The 26961-nt window shown below is 45.1% G+C and overlaps 2 protein-coding genes across 6 annotated transcripts in view; one reads left to right on the top strand and one right to left on the bottom strand.

Annotated features, from left to right (window-relative positions):
- Nucleotides 1–1286: 1286 nt before the first annotated feature.
- The window catches only part of LOC111254523 (uncharacterized), a 130335-nt gene continuing 104660 nt past the window's right edge, over nucleotides 1287–26961 (bottom strand). For 4 of the 5 annotated variants that reach the window (XM_022815449.2, XM_022815450.2, XM_086974242.1 and 1 more), the window contains exons 3-8: nucleotides 5566–5725; nucleotides 5023–5293; nucleotides 4413–4619; nucleotides 4054–4194; nucleotides 3274–3880; nucleotides 1287–3102 (exon numbers count right to left, since the gene is read on the bottom strand). In XM_022815449.2, the coding sequence (XP_022671184.1) occupies nucleotides 2820–3102; nucleotides 3274–3880; nucleotides 4054–4194; nucleotides 4413–4619; nucleotides 5023–5293; nucleotides 5566–5725 (1669 nt within the window). In that variant the 3' untranslated portion in view covers nucleotides 1287–2819. The remainder of the gene's footprint in view (nucleotides 3103–3273; nucleotides 3881–4053; nucleotides 4195–4412; nucleotides 4620–5022; nucleotides 5294–5565; nucleotides 5726–26961) is intronic. The other variant, XM_022815452.2, reaches the window with a different exon arrangement.
- Nucleotides 5720–9591, top strand: LOC147754472 (uncharacterized). Its single transcript, XM_086974249.1, has 3 exons — nucleotides 5720–7944; nucleotides 8247–8409; nucleotides 8975–9591. The coding sequence occupies exons 1-3, from the start codon at nucleotides 7852–7854 to the stop codon at nucleotides 9046–9048; spliced, it is 330 nt and encodes a 109-aa protein (XP_086830375.1). The 5' UTR covers nucleotides 5720–7851; the 3' UTR covers nucleotides 9049–9591.

Below are 26961 nucleotides of genomic sequence, written 5' to 3'. Positions count from 1 at the left end.
CCATTTATTTGCTTAGTTAGAATTTTAACTTGAATTTTGCTGTAAATCATTTACATGTATTTGCTTAGTTAGAATTTTAGCTTATTATCAGTGCTTTAGTATGAACATTTCTGTGACCAACTTGTTTTTTTTTAAAGATAATGAATGTTGTCCGTTTTTCATTACTCCCGTCATCTTTACAGTTGTCCAGTGATAGTTAGATTTGCTCAGAGGCTATTGGCACTTTGACCTAAAGTCATCGTATAAGTTCTACCCTTTCAAAGGGGAGTTCTCCCCTTCTTCACGTGCTATGTTCATAATCAGATCTGCAACGGCCGTACACTCATCATCGCTGCTTCAGTTATTTTACCGCTTGATCTGACTGTGTATACACATTTTCTTGTTTTTCATGTCTTGTTTTCCTGTTTTTGACACATGTCGAGGAAATTATATGGTTTCCCCCCATTTTGTCCCACCCAATCCCCCCCTGCATTCCCAGCTACCGTTACAACGAGTAATTACAACAACAAGTATTTGAATAATATGAATCGCAATAATAACTATTGAAATGGCTATTGCCATAATGCGTTCAAAGATCGAAGAAAAATAATCTTATATGTATATAGATGATTTTTCCGTCCCCCTTCCTATAGCATCGTCTTCTATTCTATATATATATATATATATATATATATATACGCGCGTAGTGTGTGTGTGTGTGTGGCTGTTGATGACCAGTCATGTTATTCCTTTGTTTTTTTTTTTGCTGTATGATACGAATCTCATTTTATCTGTAGTAGCACTATTAGCACATGCCCGTTCCTCGGAGTTTTCGCGCCGTTACTTCGAGCTACAGGTGTAAGCCAATCCGAGCGATGGATAATCGCGCTTCCTGGCGCGTTCATAAATATGCTCGCTGCTAGTCTTCACACATACAGGCGATGAAGGTGTCTCTTCGTCTCTAGGAACCAAAAGGCAGATAAGATACAGCATCTTCGTGTATGGTATTCCAGAATAAATGAATCTTTTTGTCTTTCAACATTTTATCTATGTTTTGTAGAAATATTTTGCAGAAGCACTGCCGTTTTGAGGATGTAACGAATTGAACGAACGACGTAACGGTACGAAAATCCGTTGGTCATTTGTCTCAGTTTTGGAGAACGTGCTAGTCACCAACGGTAGTGCAAAGGCTTGCCAAGATGGCTGACACCCTCACTCGGAACAACAAACAAGCTTGTTAAACTCAAATTAGACGATGCTCGTTATTGAATCGTATAATGAATAGTTAATAATGAACACACTGCGTCGAGCTGAACATGTTCTAGACCGTTTATCGTTTTCATGTAGTACCAGTTTTCGCCGAGAGGGACGTCAGCTTCCATATCTAATCACCGCTAACTTGGGTCTAAACAATACTCTGTTATGTTTTCTGCAATGTCTCTACGTACAGGATGTTGCTACCTTCTTTTAATGGTTAATTTGCCCATGTACAGCGCCTGGCTCAGTGGCCACCAACGGATGAGGACGTCACACAACCCAATAATACAAAAAACAAAAATGGTTCATTCAAAAATAATACACAATAGTATCTTATTTTCTGTATAGGAATATGATTTGTTTTCAGCTATTCGTACTCATTCATCGATCGTGTTGTTTCCTTCACTTGTGAAATACGGTCATTTGATTGTGGTCAGTCATAATTGTGTATTTCCCATAATCCCCTCTGCTTGGACTAGCACTAACCGCTCGTCCGCGTAGGCCACACGTGAGATGTGGCACTAAAAGCGCGACACGCCATCGTTTGCTATAGCACTATATACTATACAAGACATTAAATGGTGGTAGTGATGATGAGAGAGTTAGGAAGTTGTATTGAATAGCGCAGAGCTATTAAATAAGTCGCTGGTAGTCGTAGGCCATCGACTGCAGGCCGACCGATCTGTCGCTGTGTTGTTCCAATATGCAGCCGTAGTATTAGTAAAATATGAATTTGTTCCTGATACTCGAGCTATTGCTGGCCGCTCCGTGGCGGTGTCCGCTGCTTAGTCGTAGATGCAGTAGGGGCGAGTGCCCGGCCCAGGAACCTCCTGAGTGACATCGTCACGACTCCAGTCTGTTAGCGGACTTTCAACGGGACTCTCCGATGGGCTCGTACTAACGCTACCGCTTCTGCCGAGATCTAGTGAGCGTCCTCGGCCGCGCAACTTTTTCGGCAAATAGGCCGGTATAAGCGGCCTATTGGTCTTTCTGTTTACGCTATTAAAGTTTGTTGCAGTTATGCTACCACCGCTGTTTTTGTTGCCGTTGGTAATGATCGTATCGTTGTCAATTTCGTTGTTGTTAGCGCCACCGTTGTGCAGTGCTGCGGCACCAACCAGCACCGACTCCTTCTGATTGCAGAAATCAGAAGGCAAGGGCATGCGATTGTCACTATTGTTGTCCTGTTGGGTTTGCAAAAAGCGACGCAGTTTCTTGTACGGCCGAACTAACTCTGGCGAGACTGGCTGTGATTCTGCTGAACTAACGATACCATCAGCTAATGGCTGTGTGAACCGATCCATTTCGACGCCATCGATCACGATCGGGCCTCGCTGCATAACCTCGTCATTTGTTGATGACAACGTCATCTTCCTCAATTCTGTCATTATCCTTTTTGAAGCGACTGCATCGGTATTCGGTTGGACTTCTGGTATAGCTATTGTTGTTGGTGTTGTTGTTGTTATCTCTGATTTTGCTGGGAACTGTATGGCTGCTGTTAGGGTCATTGTTGCTGAGGTACGTGCTGCTGCTGCTTCGAATTCTAAATCTGACGATTGTATCTCCACCGAGTTAAGTGTAAGTCACCTCTCCGAGTTGAAGGCGTCTGAGCTGCTGTTCTCACTGCTGTGCTTTCGGCGCGCCTTGGCCAGCTGACAGAGCGTTTCGAGGGTAATGGGCGCTCGACTGCTGTTCTCTACAGACTTCCCCGTACCATTACCCCCGTTACTCAGGTTCACATTGGTGTTGTTGCTGCTGGCTCCATTACTGCTACCGTCCGTAACAGCAAGACGGGTAAGGGCGCAGCCTTCCGTGTGTGCGTCCTCAGCGGAGTCATCCACACGACCACCGCATTTGGCACACAATCTGAAAAAAGGAAACGTATGGTCGTCAGTAATGTGCTACATCGTAGTCGATCGAAAGACCATAACCAACCGCGCAGCAATATATATATATATATAAACTGAAGTCTCATAAATGTGAACTATTCGTTTACTCGAATACAGAGAACAGTGAGGGTGTTATTCTGTTACTTACTTGAAAAGAGATTCTAGCTGCTCCCATGGCAGCTCATATTCGCTAGCGCCGGTTCTCACTATTATGGACACAGGCTGGTCCTGATCCATGAGGCTGACGTCGCCTGCATCGTCGAGTACAACAGGCGAAGAGGATGAGGTGCGCGGCGTTGCCGGAGCCGACGCGGGTGGTGAGGCGGGAACCTCAATTGGGGACGACGCCCCACTCGGCCGGCGTAAACCCGCCTTCGTGCTGAGATCTTGAACCAAACTACCGCCTTGGCCTTGAGCGGCGGCCAGGCTGCTACCCAAAGCGCTCATCATTGTCGCTTCCTCGTCGCGGGCTCCAGTCGATCGCGGCGAGCCTTCAGATTCGCTGTCAGCGGTTCGCTCGTTCGAGGTTGTTTCGAACAGCCGGAGGCGAAGGTCGTTTGACCCGGCAACATGTCCGTTGCTGGCTTCGGCAGTGGGCGCACTTCCCGTGAGGGTGAGCGACGACTCGCTGCCGCATGGTGACAGACGTAGCCGCTTGCTCTCCGACGTGCGCAGGACGCATTCAGGTTCCAGCAGACCTCCGGCAACCTGGTTCGTGCTGGAGGCGTTGCTTACACTTCCCGGTGGAGTAATGCCTAACAAAAATCAGAGAAAATGATTAGGTCGAAAATAGGTGGAAAACCAACGAAGGTTGGTTGCCGGATTATGATCATGCTAACGGAACATAGATTGCCATATGTTTATGCATGGAGAAAATAACATAGGTGCATTTGTCGACCGATTTGTGATAGAGGCTATACACAGTTACCATTTTGCACAATGCTAGAAAAATGAGATTGCAGATGCGGGGGCAAGCTACTTGGCGAGAAGGCCCTGCTGGTACCGACGGCCTCCTCCGGCGGCAGGGTTGCGTGCGTTCCAAAGGGACGGAATGGCGAAAGACGTTTCCCTGTAGAGTTCAATGTAAACGTTAGTATTTTCGCTTTCAGAGACAATTTTATATTGGAGTTGCATGAAAGCGCGTACATGTAAAATGAATTGTCAATAATCTTTCTACCATTTGTTTTATTGTTGTTGGTGTTATTGTCCTTGTTGTTGTTTGTAAAATGGTTCAGCTAAGTTTATGAAGACTATAGAGACGCAATCAGTGACAACTGTTTCATCAACCTAGTAAGCTATCAGGTGAAAAAGGGGGCAGGATGCCGCTCCCGTGCAATGGAGAGCTGTTCGTTCCCATTTGTGCGAGTATCTCGCTGGGGGAAGGTGATGTGGGCACTTGTATGCCGCTTACTCCTGAAAGCCCTCCGGACAGGCCGCCCTGCGTCTGGATCAGGCGTTGCAAAAATGCCTCCTGGGCGCTCAGGTGGCTTGCTCCTAAATAATAAACACGGCAACAATAATAATAATAATAGCACTGTTAACGACATCTTGAGTATAGCAATACTTCACATCGTTTTGTTATTTCTCAAAGAGCATTAGCATATACCTTGTCCTTCTTTTGAATCGTATAACTTCAAAACAAACTACAATGATTACGTTAGAACAGCATAACTTGCACCGTCATCTAGCCGTGTGCATTAATCGGAATAAAGTCTGCAATATTATTAACGCAAGCAGACTCGATAGAAATAACATTAAGTTACGGAATTCTATAATAATCCCCTATATCTATATATAGTATATATATTATAAGACCATCATACTGACATAATTTTCAAAGCAATAATCCACCATTGCTAATTATGGCTTCTAAACTACGACTACTGAAGGAGCGTACCGGGCAAAAGGAACGGTAGCCCGGAAAGGAAAGGATGTCCGCCGAGCATTCCCCCCGGAACCCTACCGGCACGCAGGTCTAACGGCACCGGTGGGGATGCTGAAGGGGTGGACAGAGCTGTCTCCGGTGGTGAATGAGAGGACAAGGAGAGACCGGGGCCATGGCCCGAGAATGTCCCCCGACCGCCTCCGGGGAACTGCCCGGCGTGGGGCAACACGGACAAGAGAGCCTTCGAGCTGCGAGCTCCCTTGCGCCGCGGAGCCAAGCGGTCCTGAAATCAAACCGCAATGCAGCAATGACAGCAGCAGCAGCAGCAGGAAAACCCGGTTGTTAAAGATATAATTAGTCAATAATGTCCTTAAAGCTATTAGTTACGAACTAATGCAGTAGCACCATTGTATAGTGATGATAATGATGCTCCAAAATGGATTCTATCTAATAATCCATATTGCTGCGTTAATTGTACCTTCATACTTTTTATCATTGAAGTTTGAAGAGAGGTTTGAAATATATGACCCGCTAAATGTATCTGCCTAATCTTACCTGTTTGCCTAATCGTTCGGTGACGCAGATTCTGGTATTGAGTGAAGCGCCCTCTTCCTGGGGATGATTGTGGATGAACGACGAAGTCATAATGGCGAGCCGTCGTGTCGAAGATCGATACCGCAGGTAGATGTGCGCCTTGCATTGCCCTGAACGACTGCTGAAATCATAAGAGGAAGAGAGACGACACAAATGTTGATCCATAAAAATAGCCATCATGCTTTAGACTGTCAGGTAGCGCCATTTAATTTCTTGGATGATGAACATCAAATTACACAATTAGCGAAAACGCTGCGTATAAGCTATCTACCTACTCTCTTCATTGTCAACCTAACATTTTCTTGCAGCTTATCTATATATTTCGTTTATCTTCATTCATTAAGTTTGCTCCGGCACCGCATATCTAATTCAGAATAGCTCTTTTAAAGAGGAGATATTTGTCTGGGGTCAGCACACGATGTTCGCTTGACTTGCCCTTGGGGAAAGCACTTCTTATTGGCTCCTCCGTAAAGAATTTTTGAGATGGTTCACACAGTAAGTCTACTGCGCCAGTGTAAGGGTAGTCAGATGATATTAAATAGCATGATCGGCCGTATCCGGGTGTCAGTGAGAAGCTACGGAGCAGATACCAGCTCGCAGCCGGTACAAGCAGTGACCATACTAAAACTGTAGACGATGATAATGATAATAATACATATAAATCATAGTTGACATTGGTGTAAAATATGTACGCTACGCTTCTTTTTTTGTATATAGATTACAATGGCAAGCAAAAGACGGAGGAAATCTTTACAGATTTAGTCGTCTTATTTCCTTGTGTACTGCTTCCGTACCTAACAAAGACAATTGATTTAATAAAGGGCATAGGTAGCGCAAGTTTTTATTATTGTCGATCTCGACATAATCCACCGTTCTCGCAAAAGGGTTCTGGGTGCAAAAAAAGCATATATGTGCGTGCAACTCGTGCGATTAACGACCAAATGAGTACGGTAGTAAATCATTATACTGTCTGCCTCCATATATCCATATCTGCCTTTAATTCTGCAATTCGGTACCATAAGACCGGTTGAAACGTCAACCAATAACAGGATGCGGACGGAGAGACATGTCATTGGTACAGGGAGGAAAAAAGAAAGTTCAAAAGAAGTTCCCGTCACTTTTTTAAACTTTTATCCTTTTGTGACTTCGCAACTCATGTAATCGGCCATTCGAACTTAGCGTGCAAACTACGCAACAAACTGTTGAAACGTAAATGCGTGTCACTGCGAACGTTCCAGGTAGAGAAAAAACGCATTTACGACTCATACGTTAACAATGCGTTTCGCCGAGGTCCGTAAGCTGCCCAATTGATCGAAACATTTACGGTGTATACAGAAAAGGCGCGATCTCTGAGCGGCTGCTTTACCCGCCAAAGTCCCAAAATGGTGCTTTACATCTGAGCGGTGTGTCTTGCTCCTGTATACCGTTTAATGTTAACAGAGGCTGTTTAAGGCCACTTTTGAGGAAACAAAGCTGTCAGTTAAGTTAACGATTGGCAACAAACATGACCTGTAGCCACGGCATCATTCTTAGTCATCTTCACTGAGTGAGGTTCAACTGAAAAAACTCTACTTACGAAACTGCATGATTGATACGGTATAATTGTTTCTACCAAAAACAGACCCTACTCATTACGAAAGACAACAGCGCGAACTCTTTCAAGCAAATATTTGCTCTGTTTCTGCGGTATCTCTTACGTTATCGTTTCGTTGATTTACCAACATACATACTTTTTGTATGGGAGCAAATTTTCCGCTAAACCATCGGAATAAAAATCAACAATAGGGACATGCTTGTCACGGTATGTACTCAGTATGTTCACCGCTTCAGGCTATTACGAACCCCTTGATTCGCCTGTTTGGTCGCCCCGACGTTCATTGCAAAACCTTCTTTCGCCCGGTACCGCCCTCGCGCACCACTGCCTTGCTGGCAAAAACCCCCAGACCCAATGTCGGTAGCAGCCGCGACGGCAACTTTAGCGGACTGACAGAACGTTACAGCACTACCGGAAGCCTGCTGCTGCTGCTGGCGGTTTTGGTGTTATTTTATCCATCCACCATTATCTGCCTCTCTCGTTCCCTCTGTAGAGCGTCCTCTCTGTTCGTGCCCGTGGACCTTGAACTCCACAAGCATATCTGTGTGGACGGCAAAGTATGTGAACGCTGAGTACCAATAGAGCAAAGCAATGAGGAATACAGGCAGACTAGGTTTTGTTTCTCTTACTAAGGTTCCGGGCGACGGGTAGCCATGAAGGATTGCGTGCGCCAACGCGGGTCCGAAAGTCGGGTTCTAATGACAGCCATTAATACTACCGTTAAGACAAAGAAAAAAATAATGCGGGTAAGTACAATACGGAAAATGAAAAATAATCGAGGTATCACAGTCTTCAGAAGTCAACAATCGATGCAACATAGAACAATCGATGAGGTTCCGTGTTTTCATTGAGATATAAAATAGACTTGTCCAATGATGATGAAGCGGCAGTGAATTCGTCCACCTTACAAGCGGTTTAAGTTTTAAATACATGTTAACAACGGTGACGGTCAAAATAGTTGTAATTGTAGCAGTAGCGAAGGAAAAAAGTGGTCATGGTAAAAGTACAAACAGTGTTGCTCAGAGATGGGCCTTTCCTTTATCAACAGGCAAATACGCAACGGATAAACGAAGCATCAACGCCAAATGCTACTTTGCTCATGAGGCTCAAATGCGAGATGATGGTCCAACTCCATTCACTGGGTTTCTCGATGAGGCACAGAAAGGGGAGCTATCTTTCGCTTGCTAGCATCTTGTCGCTCTGGCAGTCAGGTGTGTGCAGAACCAAGTCACTGTAAAGTGTACGTGAAGAATGGGTCACGTTGCAAGGCGTGAATACGTCCAATACGTTACGCATTGAAAAACGCGCAAAGAAATCTAGCTAGCTTTCACATATAGTTTCTTTTCGGTAGGCCTTGCACCCTGTTCCTTTCTCAGTTTTCCGCCTGGCTGACGCACCCCCAACGTTAGGATCTACTTCCCAATATTTCTAGCGCGCCTCTGTCAGTGCGCATTGGTAGAGTAGTTACGTGGCTATTTAGTCTCTGCGTACTTCGCGAACAACCTGCGCATCGTAGATCCTCAGAGGATCAGCAGCAAATGGGGACCCACGTGCTAAAAGTTTTCCACGCCGAAACTCTCCATTTTCCCCCGTTCGGAAAATGGCAGTCTAAAACAAAAGCATGCATCGTCTCAGCTAGCTTTGTCCAACGTGTTCATGTAAAAGTTTGTGTGCTTCCTAGGACAACCTTGTGACTTTCACTTGTTTCTCCAATAGATGCTTCTGTAAATGCCTACTAGGTTTTTTCTCCCACTATCGTTTCCTTTCTCTCCCTAGCTCTGCGTTTTAACGATTACCCAAGCAGCCGTCAGGCCGACGGATGCTGGTGCATCATCCAGTTGAGCCGATGAGTGCAAAACGTGCTGCCCGAGAAGTAATTGCTCAGCTGATCGAAGCTCACAACCGTTGATGTCGCAACGATTGCATCAAGTTCCACCAGTGCTTGCCTTGAGCGGGCATTGTTCAAGCTTTTCATTCATTCCCAATTCTTAGAGTATGCGTACGCCGCCCTTGCCCCAAAGAACCGCAACCTCACTTCGCCATGGCTAGTCTTTCTCATATCGCGTGGAAGCTTTCTGATCAGGACAGTTTGCTTAACTTAAGCAACACTAAAATTCTACTAGCCCGAAATTGTTTTACACTATGCATCGTACAGCCATCGGCTGAGTCGCCAAACAGCATCGAATCTGCCCCCTAGTAGCGCCTATATGATGTGGGGGAACTTCCGTTCTCAGCCCGTCCCAGCGATTGAAACGCCTCGAAATACTGAGAACGGAGGGAAAGGTTCTTCCTGCCCATAGACTCAACAAACAAAGGAGGAAATCCATAACCGGAATACGTATCATAACAGTAAATTGCCACCAATAAAAGATTTTCGAATATGTTTAGATTTATTCACGCGCCTTCTCTGACAGTGCTTTTAGTTGAAGATTAAGTAAAAGAAGAATAAATGAAAAGGCACGATCTGTAGAACAATTTGGTTAGATGTATTCAAATTATACTTTTAATAGCGATGCTGCAACATTTTCAAGAAACTCCAGTGATCTCATCTAGCCATCTTATTTAAACGCTTACTCGAGCTAAAAAATGTAAAGTACATATACATACATATAATAAATATAATTTAATATATTCTAATAGAAAAGATATGAACTTTTTCTATGCAAAATGAAACATGACAGCCATGTGTCATGATTAGGGCAGAATCCCTTGTTAATGGTAACGATCCAAAGCTGAGAAGTGTCGTGTGGTCAGAATATGTGTTAGTCTGTCATTACTGTTGCTTAAGATCGTAATTATTCCAAGGATCCCGGGTGAAGTATCGTCAAGGGATTTAGATAGAAGCTGCTATTATGACTGTCAAATGAAGTTACCACTTCTCATTGAAGAATCTGCTGAAGTTTACTGTCGGGTAGGCAAAGAGCAAAATCTAGTATGTCGATCAGATGAGGACGAGAAGGACACGCCACGTTCTGATCGACTGGCAAGAACCTTAGTTTAATTGTACACTGCAGTGCGGGATCGATTGGGGAACGTTTTCGGCTTGAGTTAACGGCTCTGAGCCGGTTGTTTCGGCATCTGCTTGTTTCAGCTCGCATGCATTTGGCTTTGCATTTTTTATTTGTTTTTTTTTGTTCTGAAATGGCTGGGAGATGTTGTATCAAAGCATTCTTTCGTGCGAAAAATCTGTGTAGAATTTCCCTGATCTAATCAGGTAGATACAAGTGGTAACAAAGTATGGATAGGAAAATATTATTATATCGTAATTAGGCGTCTGAGTAATCGTTAAAATAATTAGCACAAACTAATAGACAAAACGTCAAACATGACATGTTCATCGATTCGAGCAAAGATTGAGATACGTTTATGACTACTCGAAACACTCCGACACATTGTTTATCTGTTATGTAGCAGCGGTAGTTCAGCGCGGTAGTATGTCTGGGTTACATAATGAACAGAAAGCACAACGATAGGAGATACCTACCAGAACTGATTATCAACCAATAGCCTGACTGGTATCAAGTCGCGTCCGTGAAGGCTACAGAAAAATCGGCCGCATGCAAGGGATGATATGAGACGTGCATGACACTGAGAAAACAATGGTAGTATTTTGTCGTATGTGAAAAAAGGATTGATAAAAATGAGTACGTTGTTTCCATTTACAATGAGATTTACTAGCACGTAGCGTGTTCGTTGTTACTTCACCATCGACAAACAGGCCCTTGACATCAAATAGGGGTTTAAAACAAGTGTGGCTTATCACCTGTAGGCGGATGTTTTTGTCGTAATTTTGCGGGCCGGCAAGAAAGTCTTGGTCCTATATGTTCGCAGTCGGTATAGCTAATCCGACGTTTGAAGTTGATGTTAAGCACTACGATAACGACCCTAACGTCCATCAGACACGGCTTTCATTCGACGTAAAACGTTTTAACCCAATGATTCGATCGAGTCGATAGCTTTACCGCAGTCCGAAAGGGACTGTCGGGTTCATTTCGAGATTTCTCAAGGGTGTGCACTTGGAGAATTTATTTCATAGCCATAATTGAGGGGGTTGCTCTGACGGGAGGCTAAATCTCTCACGATCTCGGAATGCTGCAAAACATCATTCCAGGCAAACTGGATGCGCTTAATGATCGTCAGCGTCCGAGTGGCCTTGTCGCTGGCGGGAGTGCTGAGCCGATTTTTTAAACAGATACCGACTCATTTGGGTTACCGTTCTAGTTGTTTTCGGTCAACTGTTCACATGTTCAGTAGAGACATGCGGCCCCCTTTGCTGACCATACCGTAGCTGAGCAGTGATAGGCGTCACATTGCCTATGCAATGGCTAATGCAATTGTAGCGTGCTTACTCACTGAAGAGACACTGAGATAATCGAAGGACTTAAATGCCTTTTGATTTGCTACTAAAGCCTTGAACGACAAAACCGGAAAAATCCGCAGATATGGCTGGGTTAGGGAGAACAGTGGAGCATTAATTGATCTTATAGAAGCTTATAGAAAGGCCGTGCCAGGATATGGCATTTGCAGTACAGATGTAAATTTATAGGCAGTTGATATATAAAAATATCGCTTCAACCGAAAGAAATTTCAGGTTCACTCATTTGAGCAAAAATTGACACTTTTTTGATAAACCGAAATTCGAAAAAAAAAAGAAAATAAAGGCTTAAACAGTCGTAACTCGACAGAACACCCTCAGCCGTGCATGGCCCGCTAAATAAAAACCGCAATTTAAGGGTCACAAAATCATCACGCCGTCTTTGTCGATCGTGGCGTGAGGTAAAGCCAACTATAAATACGCTCTTTGCTTTATCAGCTCGGATCGGCTGTAGCTTAGCCTAGGGACTACTTTTGGGCAGTCAGTGACTACTTGAATAAACATTGGTCACCACCGATAGAAGCCTCTGTTTCTTATTGTATGATTGCATGGATTGTCAGTTTTGCAAATATGAATTAATGGTAGGCTGTGGTGGCACCACGCAGTCCTCACCGCAGCAAGTAGCTGGCTCTCTGCCATCGTTGTATGAGGGGACCGGTTAGTAGATCGGTCGGGTTTCAATCGAAAATTACGGGTGGCCTCGTATTCTGACCCGGAGCTTTGGAACAGTTCAGTTGATCGTCAATCTGCTTGTCCACGTTCGATTGATTAGCCACAGGTGTCCGGTATGCCATTCGGTGGCGCCAGGCCTCAAGGTTTGGGTCCGTTAACATAGCAAGAACTTTTTGCGATACTGTTGCTATGAAACAAAGGTATGCACGACCCTAACTTCGGCGTCGCGTTGGGGACTACAGGCTTTTCCTAACAGTCGTCCTCGTTCTTAATGCTGAGAAAAGGCTGTTTCTTTTTTGTCCATGATGAATGTCTTCAACGTGACCTTATCAACTTATCTGGGATTCTTTATCGGTGCGCTTCGGCACTCTCAACGTCCGGTACACAAACGGAAAATCTAATTCATTCTGTGCGACCAAGTATTTACGTAACGCAACAAACGAGTAATGGTAACGATATGAGAACTTAGATTTTTGGATTTAGTTGCATCTACAACCTCACTCCTTATTTCTGTCCAAAAGACGGTCGTCGATAATTAATGTCCGCCCCTCTGGCGACTGCACGCCTTTTTCTTTCCTTCGACATTTTGGTGCCCCTCATTGCTTCCAGTAGCCACCCTCTACCACTGACTGTCTCCTGTTTAATTACCGGACGAATCAAAACGATTACCTCCAATTTCCATATCTTTTAAATTGTCCTGCTTTTCCTTGCCTCCTCATGCACCTAGCCGCTGCTTCTACTTCTACCTATATGCGTGTTCGAGCACCATAACGCGTACTACTTGCCGGAATCTCTGCTTTCACCAGTAATTTGCCATGTACTCGAGTGTTTGAGCTATTGGTGCGCACCAGCTGCCCACTGGTCGCTATCCACACTCCACGTGCCATTACATATGTATTCAATATACTTGTTTGTCGGTTCCCCTCTCCGGCCTTCCTCCCTGCCCGCTCGATGAAATGAGCTTGCCTTTATATCTGTGTATACATATATATGCATATACGTGTCCATACGTGAGATTCCCTCATTGTTTTGTCTCCTGTCCATCGTGTCCGGTTCGATTTTTTAGTAGGTCCCTCTTCGGTGCTCCTAACTAGCCTAATGTTGGCTGCTGCTGTACACGATGGATAATTCTGACGCTGTCGGTGTTCACGCACCTTTCTCTACCTGTCACAAGGGGAGTAACCAATCGATGCCTCTACAGGTCCATATGCGCTCAATATTCCGCATACAGCCATGGCTGTAACCACAACAATTGAAACAGACCCAACATAAGCGTCTGCATACTATTCCTCAGCCGGTGATCTATAGACGGTAGCATTACACCGCAGCGATACATGCGCATGGAACGACATGGATAGGTACACAGTTATGCGAGTACCGCAAGCAGCGCTTACAGTTACCCATATAATCATCCATAGCTGCAACTAAGAATAAGATAGCAGCAATATATAATCATCGATGTGCCGCATAGGTAACGTCAGTAGGTCAGAGTGAAGAAGAACGAAAGTTATTGCCGTTCTACCTGAACGTATATTTGTCCGATAAGGATGGTCTCGTCGCCACGCTCAGATATCGTTTTATACCCTCCCATAACGTAACCTTTCCATGACCATAGCCACTAATTCGACACGCGGTAGCAGACGCATGCAACGGCTGTGAGATACGTGCGACCGACACGTTTACATACAAACATCCAGGCCATAGGGCGGATAGAGAAGCGCGCGGGGTAGTAGCGCGAGCCCCATACCGCTCGTTGCTGATAGAAGGGTCATCATCTATTTGAGGGCTAGCTAATTTGGGGGTAAGGTTTCAGGACGAAACACTTATATACAAACAAAAAAGCAGAAGCAGACCAAGCAGAAGCAACCGCGGTACCGTTTCTTTGTAATGTCGATTGATACTATCTCCCCGCAGTCTTCTAACAATCGACAATGGCTCACTCGCTGGCACATAGAACTAGCGAAAGAATGAGTCAAAACGTTTGTTCAATCAAAACAAAAGAGAAGAGTCAATGGAGACATGTGTTATTTGCCTCTCCCTAGGGACATAGGTGTGGTTGTGTATGTGTGACCGACCAGCGATGGTATTGGCGGCAATCGTCGGACCTTGTGCATCAAGGTCGAAACATAGTGTTATTATTATTTGATCTGTACTACTGATGGTCATGTAGATAATACCATTGTTGCAGCTGCTGCCGCCGCCGCCGCCGCCACTCACCACCAGATGATGACAGCGTGTGGCGGCAGAACTGAAACGGAGAACTCGAGGACGTTGACTGTAGTAGTAGCGGTAGCAGCAGCTACCCAACGGCCACGGCCATGGTCACGCCGCTAGGATTCAAGGCTAAGGAGCAGGTAAGCAAGTAACGCAGAGCGGGTCACTGTTGTAGGAGGCTGATACGAGAGGCTAACATATGCAGGCAAAGAGCCCTTTCAGCCCCTGTCATTTTGTCGCGGCTGGTAGCTCCCGCGGTGGTGGTGAGCGGCATAACAGTACGAATAAGCGCACAGTTCCGAAGGGACAATGGAGATGGCGGAGCCAGAATGCAGGTGTAAGACACCCGGCGAGACCGTATTTTGTCGACCGAGAACGAACCGAACGAATGAGTAAGCTACCAATAAACAGGCGACGGGTACGTGAATGGTCGACTAACTGCGCCCACATACACAAACTGCTGTGGGTGTGCACGCCCCTGTCTGTTAGTGTGTGTGTCTGTGCATGTGTCCGTTTGTAGATATGCGGTTCGTGTTGTAGCATGTGCATGCCTGTGCCTATGGGTGTAACAGGCGAACAATATGCGATGTGAGCAGGTGCTAAATAACCTTACCCGGCTGGACAGACGGGCTCGCACAGAGCGGAAAAGGGGGAGAGACCGCTATGCGGATACGCAGTAAGATGCACTGTAGCCCGGTACGAACAGCAGCGGTTGCCGGCGACGCCGCGACCGCTGCCGCGACGAGCGTCCACAAACACTAGCGGAAGAAGCGACAACGATCGCAACGAGAAATTTGGTATTTCCCGTTGACTGCAGCAGCTTCTGTCTGGCGAGAACGAGAATCGGAACGACGATATTTACAGTTGGCGACAACGACATAAGAAAATTAATTTGATAACTACGCGTTTCTCTTTTGATGACTTGCTCATTCAAGCGTAAGATCAGAGAGCTACTATGCTAACAATAGAGGGCGGAAATTTCGAAAGGTACATGCGTATGTAAATACACATATTATAATGTATCATCATATAGCAATGATTAAACGATAATTGAGGACGGAAAGTAAGATCAGTTTCGTTTTTGCATGTATCGACGACGTGCGTCACACTGATTTTGATAAACAATTAGGTTATGACATTGCAGCTAAACTTAATATTCTATGCATAGGCAAATAGGCAGGGAAGGATCGCGTCATGAAGGTACAAACGCCTACATTGGACCGGTAGGGCGCTAAGGGTACAATGCTTGATGTTGTTATTCAAGAAGTAAGGAAACCAAGTGCATTTTTCTGTTGCCTACGTAAAACAACGTTCTTATAGCGGCATTCTCTCGTGCGACCCAGCCCACGTAGGCCAATCTGCCCGTGCCAGTGGTCATAATGTCAGGCAATATTATTAGCGTAGCAAGGTTCCATTTACCGTTCTGGCGTTGGGTTTATCGCTCTGATTATGTGCACAGGACGACAAAAAAAGCCTGGCCATCGGCCAACACGAGATGACGGTACAGCGTTAAGGCTACTATTGAATTTTATGCGAAGAAGTGATAAATATTTTTTGATAACCGACGCATGTTACAGGGGGAACGACAGTGAATTTGATTTGGTTTCTATTATTGTCGCTCGAATTTGGCAGCTGTGCACGATATCATTAGTTGAGAGAATAGTTCTCTAATTCTATAATGAAAGAAGCGCATGTTATTTACGATAAAGTATTAGAAAAAAAAGTGATTGGTGTCCTCCCATTAGAATCTTACTTAAAGAAAAAATGGCGTCAAATTATCAAACCATTAGAAAGGAAAAAAAAAAACACATTTTTAACACGAACGATGACGAACACATGGAAAACCTTAGTTTTTTATTGTTGGTCATCGGCCTAGAATAAGTGCACATACAAGTGATTAAAGGTACTCGTAGGCGTCAATAGACTCTACACTTTAATATTTTGACTAAATGATTAGATTTATTCCCAACACATCCCACCAAAGCGTTACGAGATGTTCTAACGGTCCTTAAGTCCGGCCCATACAGTATCTTAATCGTGCTATGTATCTCTTAACCCGCATCGCTTCCAGAACGTGCCAAGAAGGTCTTCTTACCCTTATTATAGTGCTTTCGCTAATCGGTACTTCAGGATCTTTGTAGTACTATTAGTACAATTAATATCAGTATATGGACGATCTATGGGAAAACGCGGGAAGCTCATCTATGACACACGGTATTTTAAAAGATGCCGACGGACGTAGTCGCAGTCTCTGCATGAGCGAGGAACCTTCATCTGGCAAATTATTACTAAATTTACTTGAAGCGTTCGTCACTTCTCGACGACAAGAATCGCACCGATTTGCCTTTGTCGGGCCTATTTTCTGCTGAAAGTATGAGCTAAAGATGTATTTGAGGAAACAAGACGACTTCGTCGTATTTCCTCGCAACTAAAGGATACACTTATATATACATATATATATATATGGAACACACTTAGCAATGTTATATCTATGACAATAATCAGGATCTATCAGGTCTGCTGACCTTACTGATTATGTCATTTTACCATTATCACTATAGCGATCAGTGCTATCTAACGATATTGGCGCTAAGGGTCTGAATTCTCTTTTAGGTTCTTTTCTTAGCTAAAATGTGTACAGCCAAGGAAGTGGCGACGATCGCGAACAACTGATTGGCGGCTACGCCGTGTGTATAGTCCTGAACCAATTGCCACGCCGCTGTACTCCGCTACTAAAACCTATAAAGATTACTAAACCTATCGACATCCTACCACCTATGAGATATGGTATGGCGGCATGGTTGGAAAAAATACCTTCGCGTCTTGCGGGTAAAGGCAGACACACTTTCGGGGGTTGCCGCCTCTGTCGCTTCACAGAGTATCTGCTTACGCTTTTTCTTTCTGGCGCTTTTAAAGGTCTTACCGGTTTGCCCTTCTCTAGCATATCGGCTGCACGCGGCTTAGAAGTACATTCCTTCTAGCGGAAGGCCGTGTACTGTGCCGTGTGGAGTGAGGCGCCTTGTGCGATGTTCTGTGGTTCAGAAGAACGATCGTTTGCGAGTAAAGGGCTCGCGTGGCCTGCAAATTGCGCAGCAGGCAGGGGCTAGCAGCAGCACAAACAGCAATAGTCTGTGACTGTGCGGAGGCGTCTTGAGAAGGAGGGTTCAGACACGTGTCTGTGCTTGGCTAGCCTTGGCTCTTTTCGTTTCGCTCCTTAACTGTCTCCGGCCGGCACCGTAACGGAATGAACTTTCGGAGTGCACGCAAACGGAGTTTCACGGCAATGCGGGTTTCTCAGCAGCAACAGTCAACCGCCGTGCTGTCATAGTTGCTTCACGGGGGGTTCGAAGAGCGCCTGCTGCAGGCGCAGGGAAGCCAACAAATAGCCAAGTGATAATATAGAAGCAACAGCAAAAGCAGGAAGCAACGGCGGCTCTTGCCACTGCCTGCAGTCCGATTATTGATATTACAGTTGCTACTGCAAAAAAAAATGCAGCAACAACGGGTACTACTAGCAGCCACAGCATCAGCATCCGTTCATGTAAAAGGATAGATGAATAGATGGTTACCTGAAAAACACCATCAGTGTTTTCCCCATCTTGTGACTGCTACTGCAGCTACGGCTGCTGCTGTCAGCTGCAACCTTTCGGGTCTGTAGCGGGAGCCATTGTCGATAGCGGGATCACTACCAATATACCTACGGGACAACGCCACTCCGTCTTTGAACTTTTTTATGCAAAATTGTGTTATCATTACTGGAATGGTTGTTGTTGGTGCCCTAGTCGACACTGGAGAACATTCGTTCCTTCTATGTACGGTTGTTTTTCTACGCTGCAGACTACGCGTTCCGCTGTCCCTAACTGGCCCATGCGCCTATTGCTTCGCACAGCTTCGTTTGTCCTTTACGAGGTTGACATGTTTACATTTTACGTTCCAAGGCCACAACAACGAGGCTTGCTTGAGGAGAGACAGGGAAAGAGTGCGCGCACTACACTGATGTATTCGTTTTCGCCGCATGGCGTTCTATACCATCCGCCCACCGATAAGCTTAAGCTCCAACAGGAACTATCGGCGACTGATACTAAATGCGATGGCCGCACTTCTGTACCCCTTTTGGGGACCCACATGCGCTAGTCTACCGCTCGTCCTGGCTTTCTGGCAAACTGTAAGTCCTTAATGATTGTCGGTATGGCAGGCCAGTCTTCACTGCTACTGCAGTGGAAACCTAGCTAATGTTTGTTTTTTGTTTGCTGGTAAGTAAAAGTGAGGGATGTATCTCAAAGAAACACAACGGGAGACGGAGAGAGAGAGAGAAAGAGAGAGTTATTAGTGAGTAAACGAGACGATATAAAACTAGGAACCGATGACAGATGATATGATGCGGACGGCGGTGGCGTTCTGATGATGGGAACATAAACGAATACTGCGACGAGAACCAAATGTGAGGCCGAAAAAATAATGTCACGATGAAGTGACCTTCGATAGTCGAGGAAATAATGAGTTTTGTCAAAGCAAAAGCAGCAAGAACTATTTGATATAGGTTATTGCTATATTGAAACTAGGTCGTTGTCACGATTAGCACAATGAAAGCATTATACTATATCCGAGTACATTCCGGATATTACCTGTATGTAGAAAAAAACGTAATAAATTCCCACATATTCTATAAGGAACGCCGTCTGCTTCTAGGAAACATTCTATTCAGGTAAGCACTCAGCGTGAAGATGCGCTTTCGTGCATAACTCAGTTGGAGTATATTATCCGCCAGCAATTAAATGTCGAATGAACGAGACTATCAATAATATGTTCCTAGTTGCAACAACAATGGCGTCGTTGGTGGCCCTCTGTCGCCCATTATCTATTTGATGCGATCTAGCGCATCATGCGTGTTCAAAACGTTTGCCTAATCACTGTTTGACGTCTATCAGTAACGGTATGGACGGCAGACCAACGTTTAGTCGACGATGTCACCAAGTCCTTGAAATAAGCCTACACGTTCTGTGCTTTGTACAAGTGCACTAGCTATGCAAAACATAATAGCAGTAGATGGGCTGACAGCGAACGTTCACGTTAGGGACGTTTCCGCATCTCATTCATATTCACATTCACCTCATTGTGTTTATTTCAATAAAAGGTGACTTTCCAATGAATTGGCCAACCTGCCGTGGTGAATCCTTGTCTTTTGTGTGTGACCTGTGACGAAACCTACTTAATTCCGCCATTGAGAAGACTCGAACATTACCGAAAAGGAACTAGCATCTAGGCGGCTGTCAAGCAACACAACCATAAACACGTTAATCAGTAAACTTTGCACGGAACGTGGAACACCTTATATACTAGTCCTTAATCGCCGCACACCACGTCGCACCATACCTAGCGGCCCTGGTACCATTGCATAAACGCTTAAGTCACTCTTGAGTCCTAAAGGCGCCGAATTATACCTATTAACAGCTTTTTATGTGCGAGATACTTCATTGGGCAGCGATAGGCTTCAAAGATACCACGTCTCACCTAACAATAAGGACTTGACGATTTCGTGTTTAGTACTATACAGTCATATGGAACTGCCATGTCTTTTATACCAAAAAATGCTGCCTAATTACGCCGTGGTAAAGCAATATTGCTGTCTATATTCGTCTGCGTAAGTCTACCCATATTTCAAGTTGCAAGACCACTAGTGTTGCTGACATGAAAGCTTTACGTCTATAACTGTGACAGATCAACCTCAGACTATCCTACAATTTCGAAGGACTTTAGCTACAAAAGAGTACATGTTGGATACAAGAGTATGCACCTAACTGACAATTCGCCTAAGCATGTCCGGTTCGTGAATAAACGAAGCTCTAAAAAAGCAATAGAAGACCTAAATCTGCTTTCCCCAACCCGCTGGCTGATGACGTAGTCATAGCGACATAGTGACAAATGGGTTGCTTTGCTTTTACCTTTATGTACTCCATCTACAGTAACTACATTGCGGTATAGTTAGCGAAGTCGCTGTTTAATTAATGTTTCGATTTCGACACACCCCGTGAACACTTGTAGCTGTCAGGTTAGCCCCAAGCCACAACCACATAGCCCCAATAACAGGAAGAACCTTGAAGGCAGTCGACCATCTTATTTTGGCAGGAGATGGCTGCGTGCGGAAATCCTAAACGTATGCGGATCCTGAATGAAAATAAAGCCAGGAGACGAAACACACTTGGCGAACGAACGAGTGGGCAAGGGGGAGAGAGCCTTCCACGTGCCCAAGGCCGAGGTCGGTGTCCCTCACCCTCGCGAGTTCGACGAACACTGCTACAAATGTTCGGCTAACGATCAGGCGATGCCTTTGCGCGCCTGTACCCTCCACTTGCCCCGTACCGAGACCCCCTATTGCGCCGCAGTGAGCGTACCCCTCATCCGAACAGTAATTGTGTTACGGAATCTTCAGGGTCATGCACTAGAATTACGCACTATGTGCCGAAGTTGTACTGCTCCAAAGACCTTATAAAAATGTAACAGAGAAAAAGTTACTGTTTGTACAACCGTACGAGTGAAGTTCATGCATTCGCCGCGAAAGTAACTGAAAACGCGTTAGAGATCAGAATGACTTCCTAAAGTTGTCCTAAATAAAAGTTGCTTATTTGACGTGATTAGGAGACATGCAACTGTGCCGTTGCCCAAAACAGTTCTTTGGTACGGTTTTAAGTTAGTATACGTATCAGAATGAATGTAACAGAGAGATGATATGTAATATCGGTAACGTAGTCTTTGCTACTCTTTCAATGAATGATCGCACGAAAGGCGATCCAAATGCAGGAAAGATAATGCTGTTTGTGCTATAGAATATTGCGTTTCCATCCCAGCGGCCCATTAAGTCAGCGCCACATGCAAACGAATACTGCTGAAACCATCTCGTAGTTAGCTAAATGAAAATTCTCGAACGGCCATTTTCATCATTACCGATTACAGTCTTGTTCTAATACCCTTTTTTCCTAATTGCAAATACGAATGCCCTCGGTTTAACCAGCTAGCGAAATCGTGACCAGTCAAACATCTAGTGAGCAGTTTATTGGGCCCATGCGTCAGCTGCAATGTTCCTCGTTACAGCCATCGTGCTGCTACATACACATACCGTGTACTCCACTCAGGCCAGGTTGTGTTCGCTGGCACATTGTGTTCGGGTTCACAGATATACTGTATTCGAACATTGTTACCTATTCTGTCGCTGCTCGCCATTTCCGTATTTCCCTATTTAAAGGACTTGTAGCCCTAATACTCACCTCATCCTTCCCGAAATTTTTTTACGTTCCTTTGCGATCTGATCCTGCTCAGCTAGTGGGGTGATGTGCTTGCGCCCTGCCTAGTTTCCCTACTCTTGGAATCCTGAACCGATCCTTTCCCCTTTGACAAGAGTTCATTTCCGTCCCCTGCGACCGAAGGCTCATACTCCAATTGGTGTGTGCCCTTTGCCAAGAGGAGAAAGAGTACCGCTCGCGCCACTTCTCAGTCAAATGCTCCACAGGCTTCTCGTGGCGCTCATCAGATACAATAGTCCGCTAGACATATTTGCTCCTAGAACTACTACACTCCATCGTAGTCGGGATAGAAAGGTTTGCTAGCTGCCAGGGCCGCTTATGGCGAGCGCACGGTTCTACAAAGGGACAAATCAGGAGAACAGAACCGTTTGGACCGCTGCCGCGAAAAACTTTGTTCTTCGAATTAGTACGTATATATAGTTTGCCAGAGGCAACCTTGAGAGAAGCAACAGTAGGGCAGATTTTTCAGCAATCAGCTGCTAAGGACGCTTTAAGGAGGGGGTGCAGGCATATGGAAGTACCAACTCGAGACTGCAGTAACTATGTATATAATGTGTAGAGAGGACAGACGATTGTAGAGTAGACAGCACTACCGCGAGTGTTCTTAAATAGCGAGTAACCAATGATCAACAAGTGGTCAATTATCAGCTACTTTTTCTGCAGGTATTATACATTGGGCAAACTGTACAGGTAAAAGCACACTCAATGTGTAATACACGCAAGTACGATCGATGGCCCGAATCGGCTAAAGATCGTCACAAAAGCCCACTGGAAATTCCTTCTGTCGTTACATTATACATACTGCTATCGCTAGTATGATTTATTTCTTTTTAGCATATAAATATAGAAGTTGTGAAGTGCAACTGTTTGCACCTCCTGCCCCCTCCCTCCTTTGCCCAATGTAGGCGGCGATCCGTCATGGGTTCGTGGCAAGCCGTCAGCACCTTCGTATTATTTGTATAACCAGCCAACTAGTCGGCCGACCAGACGCTACCTCAGCAAGCATCATGCAACGTTAGCCTGCACTGATGAAGCGGAGGCTGGCAAGCTCAAACCAAATTTACCAATTCGACTGTGACCAATACAGCTGCTGCTGGATATGTCTACCAATGCCATTGGCATGTCACGTCTGGGAGTGAAGGCTGTGTTTGCCGCCTTCAGCTACCAGAAGCTATCAGAGCATTGAATATCATATTGTATCGCAGCGTAGGTAGGTCTATTGTGGAAGGACTTAGCAGGATGCAAACGCCTGTTAGGCGAGAGGACATGCAGTCGCGAACATGCGTCATTCCAGAGTTCACTCTTGAATTTAATTGTAACTACAGCATCCTTGAAGATTTGCGGCTATCTAATACCTGTCTATATCAGTTACAAACGATATCTTCAGAAGAAGTACTCTGTCGATGTTGTTGAGCCAACCAGCGGTGGATTTGAGTAGAGTTCGTATTGACACGGTCGTCGTGGTAGATAAGAATATAACGCGTGCGTAACAGGGTAGAGTCCAATAATTGTCTTCGGAATTCTAGCAAAAATAAAATGAGGTCAGTCCAGCAAGCTTAGACACGAACTGCCCGACATACTGTTTTGTTTAATTGCGTTCTCCATGTTAAAGCTACGACATCTCACAATTCATATAGTTACAGCAGGCTAGACATTTATAGAAAATGCCAAGTTGACTAAGAGATAGTTTTTAAACAAATCATTGTTGACTTAATTATACGGTGCTTTCACATAAAACGCATTGGCTCAGATACTAGAAAAGTCACTGCTTATAGAATATTTGATAAACTAAGGTATATTGAAGCTGGGGCGAACGATCTGCGAGCACGCATGCTTATAGAAGGCCTTTGCATGTATGCCAACATGGGCCTCAATAGGATGATAGGTAAGTCAACCTGTGCACTACGTCATTGCAGCACCTTCTCTAGTGGTCAGTTTAACCGACAATAGTGAGGATAGTTAACAATGACATAGTAACGAATACGATGTGCAAAACGCGACATCAATCTACGAGAAGTTGACAGAACTTAGTAAACAAAACAATAGGCCCATAGGGCACTGATATTGATTTCGTCCCTAATATAGAGATATGACACACACACATGCCCACATCCTCTTAAATTATATGCGAATACGCGATAAACTCGCGTAGAGGAGACTTTGTGTCTCTGTTTGATACCCGGCTAAAGCCAGCTAGTTAAAGATTATCAAGAAATATTCATATAGTCTAAAAATGGCTACCTGAACGTGTGATTCATTTGTTTCATTGAATTGCGCAAATTCGGAACGTGTCTGGTATCAATCAAAGGATCGACGACTCTATTCTACCTCACCATCAAGTTTGTAACGTGGTCAATGAGTCTGATTTGAAGCGTTTGTTATGTCAGCTATCTACCCTTTAGATGCCGGCGAGATATCAGGCCGTGTCAAACGACGCCATGTGAGTATAGTTCTATATCAGAGCTCGCTTCAAAATTTCATTAGCCTTAATACGATACGTAATAAATAGCCGATACGTAATAAACGAGAGGAGCCTTTTTTTTTTTTATGTTGCTACCATTATTGACTGCATGTTAATGCTGAGAGAATAGAAGTGATAATTTTGCAAAAAAAACTTGAAAAATACGATGGGTTCGCATTTGGATATACGTCGTTATTGATTTTTGCTAGAACCGGGGGTGCGCAATCGTATCGTAAGTTCTACGATGGACCTAATGTGCAATGATTATGGTGAATCAGTAGTTAATAATAGTGCTCCAAATAATTAAGACATATTAAAGCTCCAAGATCGGCTTCCTGCTTAATATCAAGGGATTTATGAGAATATGACAGCTGGCGAACCTTTTCCGCAGAGAAAAATCTCAGAAACAAGCTAGCATCGATCTAAGCCTGCTAACAAGCTACATTTTTTTTTCCTAAATCTCGGCGTTCTTGAAATAGATGCGAAAAACCACTTCTATAATAACCCTGTATATAGACATTTAAACAAGTTGTACGAATGTCACGTGTCCGTCTAACGGGTATGTCCTTGTTCGATGAGCGTTCCATTGTGTATGGCCCACCTGTCATCGGTAAACACTCAAATCTGCCTCGTACATCAAATGCTCGCTTGCGTACCATGTTTTCAAGTCACCCCATAAATTACGTATATGCTCTTCGATATGAAAATTTTCTCACAAGGACATATCTCACCAAACATCTTCCTTTTGTGGTTCAAGAACGTCGAAAAGTTTGGTCAGAGTGTTGCAGCACCGACAATGGTCGGTGATCGGTTGAATGTGGTAGTAAATTTTCTCTCCGTGTTGCCTGAGTTCTTCTCCGTACGTCTGTTCGAAATCAGTGGAAATCTCCGTGACGGTAGTACCAGTGGGGTCAGCAGAATATCCTGCTATTTATTGTATCCAGTGTTGTTGTTGTTGCCACCGGTACTCCTGACGTCGCAGCCGCCGTGCGTCCTGGACGCCGAGGACGGCGACTGTACTCAGAGTTCCATTGGCATGATGGTGCAACCTTGTTTCGTTTCTGGCCTCTGTCTAGTCGGCCTTTTCTGGCTAGGCTTTATGTTGTTCCCAGCAGGTAGCGAAGCCAGCCAACGCTGCCTGACTCTAGCAACTGGCACCACAGTGACGTCCCCCAGAGGCGAACCGACGAACGGAAGGGCTCAGCCTAGCCGATAAAGAGCCGACGTTCCGAAGGGGCTGGAGCAACCATTCCCCCTGGGGCGCCATTGATAGTGACGGTTGCGAAACAACTATCACGTTCAAGGACCCCCGACGAGTCAGGCCACGGGTTCGGAGGACCTTTCCCCCGCATAGGCTTACAAGGACTGCAAGCTTCTAGTAGGAACAGGGATAAGCAGGCTTACTGTAAATGCGGGATGGAAAAGCAGCGGCCGACTGGTCGATCAGCCGGACTTTTGGGGATGCGTGTGGGGCAAAGCTGGAATAGGGTAACTGTGGGGTGCAGTAGAGAGAACGCCTTTAGCCTCAGGCCCATCGACCGAACTCTCGCCTCCAACCGCTCCCCGCCCCTTCCAAACCCGAGCCTTTGTAGTTCTAGATGGAGGACTGCTCCTTGGGGGGTTACGAAACCATTCACCACACTCTCCACCCTTTACCCCACAGCCCCACACCCCCATGTACCGCTATCAAGGTTTTGCGTTCCATTCTGGGGCCCCATACACCATCACGACCATCACCAGTGTAGCCACCATTTCTAGAAGCAGCCTCGCTTACCCTTGCTGCCCAGGCCAATACTGCGCCGGACTGTTACATAGAAACAGTTCGAAGACGGGGGAGATGGCCCAACTCCATTTTGTCTGGTAGGTCGAGGAAATCACGTGAGCATCCAGAGTGCGACCTAACGCCTGCGCTTGTGCAGTGCAGAGCAGTATACAGGGGCCTATCTCTGTGCCCTATTTACAGTAGATTGTAATTGACGCGAAAGTTGCCTATTGATTTATTGTAATTTGTTGCATACTCAATATAATTGTTTGATATTCATACCGGCTGACCTGCAAAATCATCGGTAAAATTACGGAGAAAAATATAATGCATATATACGTTGTTTAAACTTAAATAAAAGTATCTCCATACGGACACACATAGATATGCAGCATTTGATACACAATTGACATTCTGGCTCTTGCGTAACTATCTGTGCATACTTGCGTATTCGTACATATGACCTACCTATATATATATATATATATATATATATATATAGCAATAATTACACTAAACGGCCTTATATGTTAAGCCCCTGACTTATTTTTCTTTTAGCCAGTGTAAGTGTAAACCACGTAAAATGCAACTCTGTCTTAATCAAAACATTCTTTCCGGCATCGGCGGTGTTAAAAACAGACAGCAGCCGAACAACTGCTGTTTGTTTTAGGACGAAGTTTGGCCTTTCCTTTTGCTCGCGATGGTTACGGTAGCAAGGAATGGCTTCCAGTTGAAAACACAAGAAAGCCTCTTAAAAGGTACTGTGGCGCTAATCCTGCGTTGTCTGATCTCGGTTATTTCATCGCCTGTTCACGCGGCCATTGCTTCCGCCAACTCCATCCAGTCTAAACCAGCACGGCCGATACTTTCGTCCGATCATCCTTTGCAAACTAAAAAATCTTCTCGTCCTCATTGCTTCTTCGTCATTTTTGCCCCCCCCCCCCACCCCCCACCCGCCCGGCGCAATGCCCCGCTCTGCCT

Source organism: Varroa destructor, unplaced genomic scaffold (genome assembly GCF_002443255.2).
Source record: "Varroa destructor unplaced genomic scaffold, Vdes_3.0 BEIS01000007.1, whole genome shotgun sequence".
NCBI lineage: Eukaryota > Metazoa > Arthropoda > Arachnida > Mesostigmata > Varroidae > Varroa > Varroa destructor.
The sequence above is the reverse complement of the archived record's forward strand: the minus strand, read 5'-3'. Positions and strand labels throughout refer to the sequence as shown.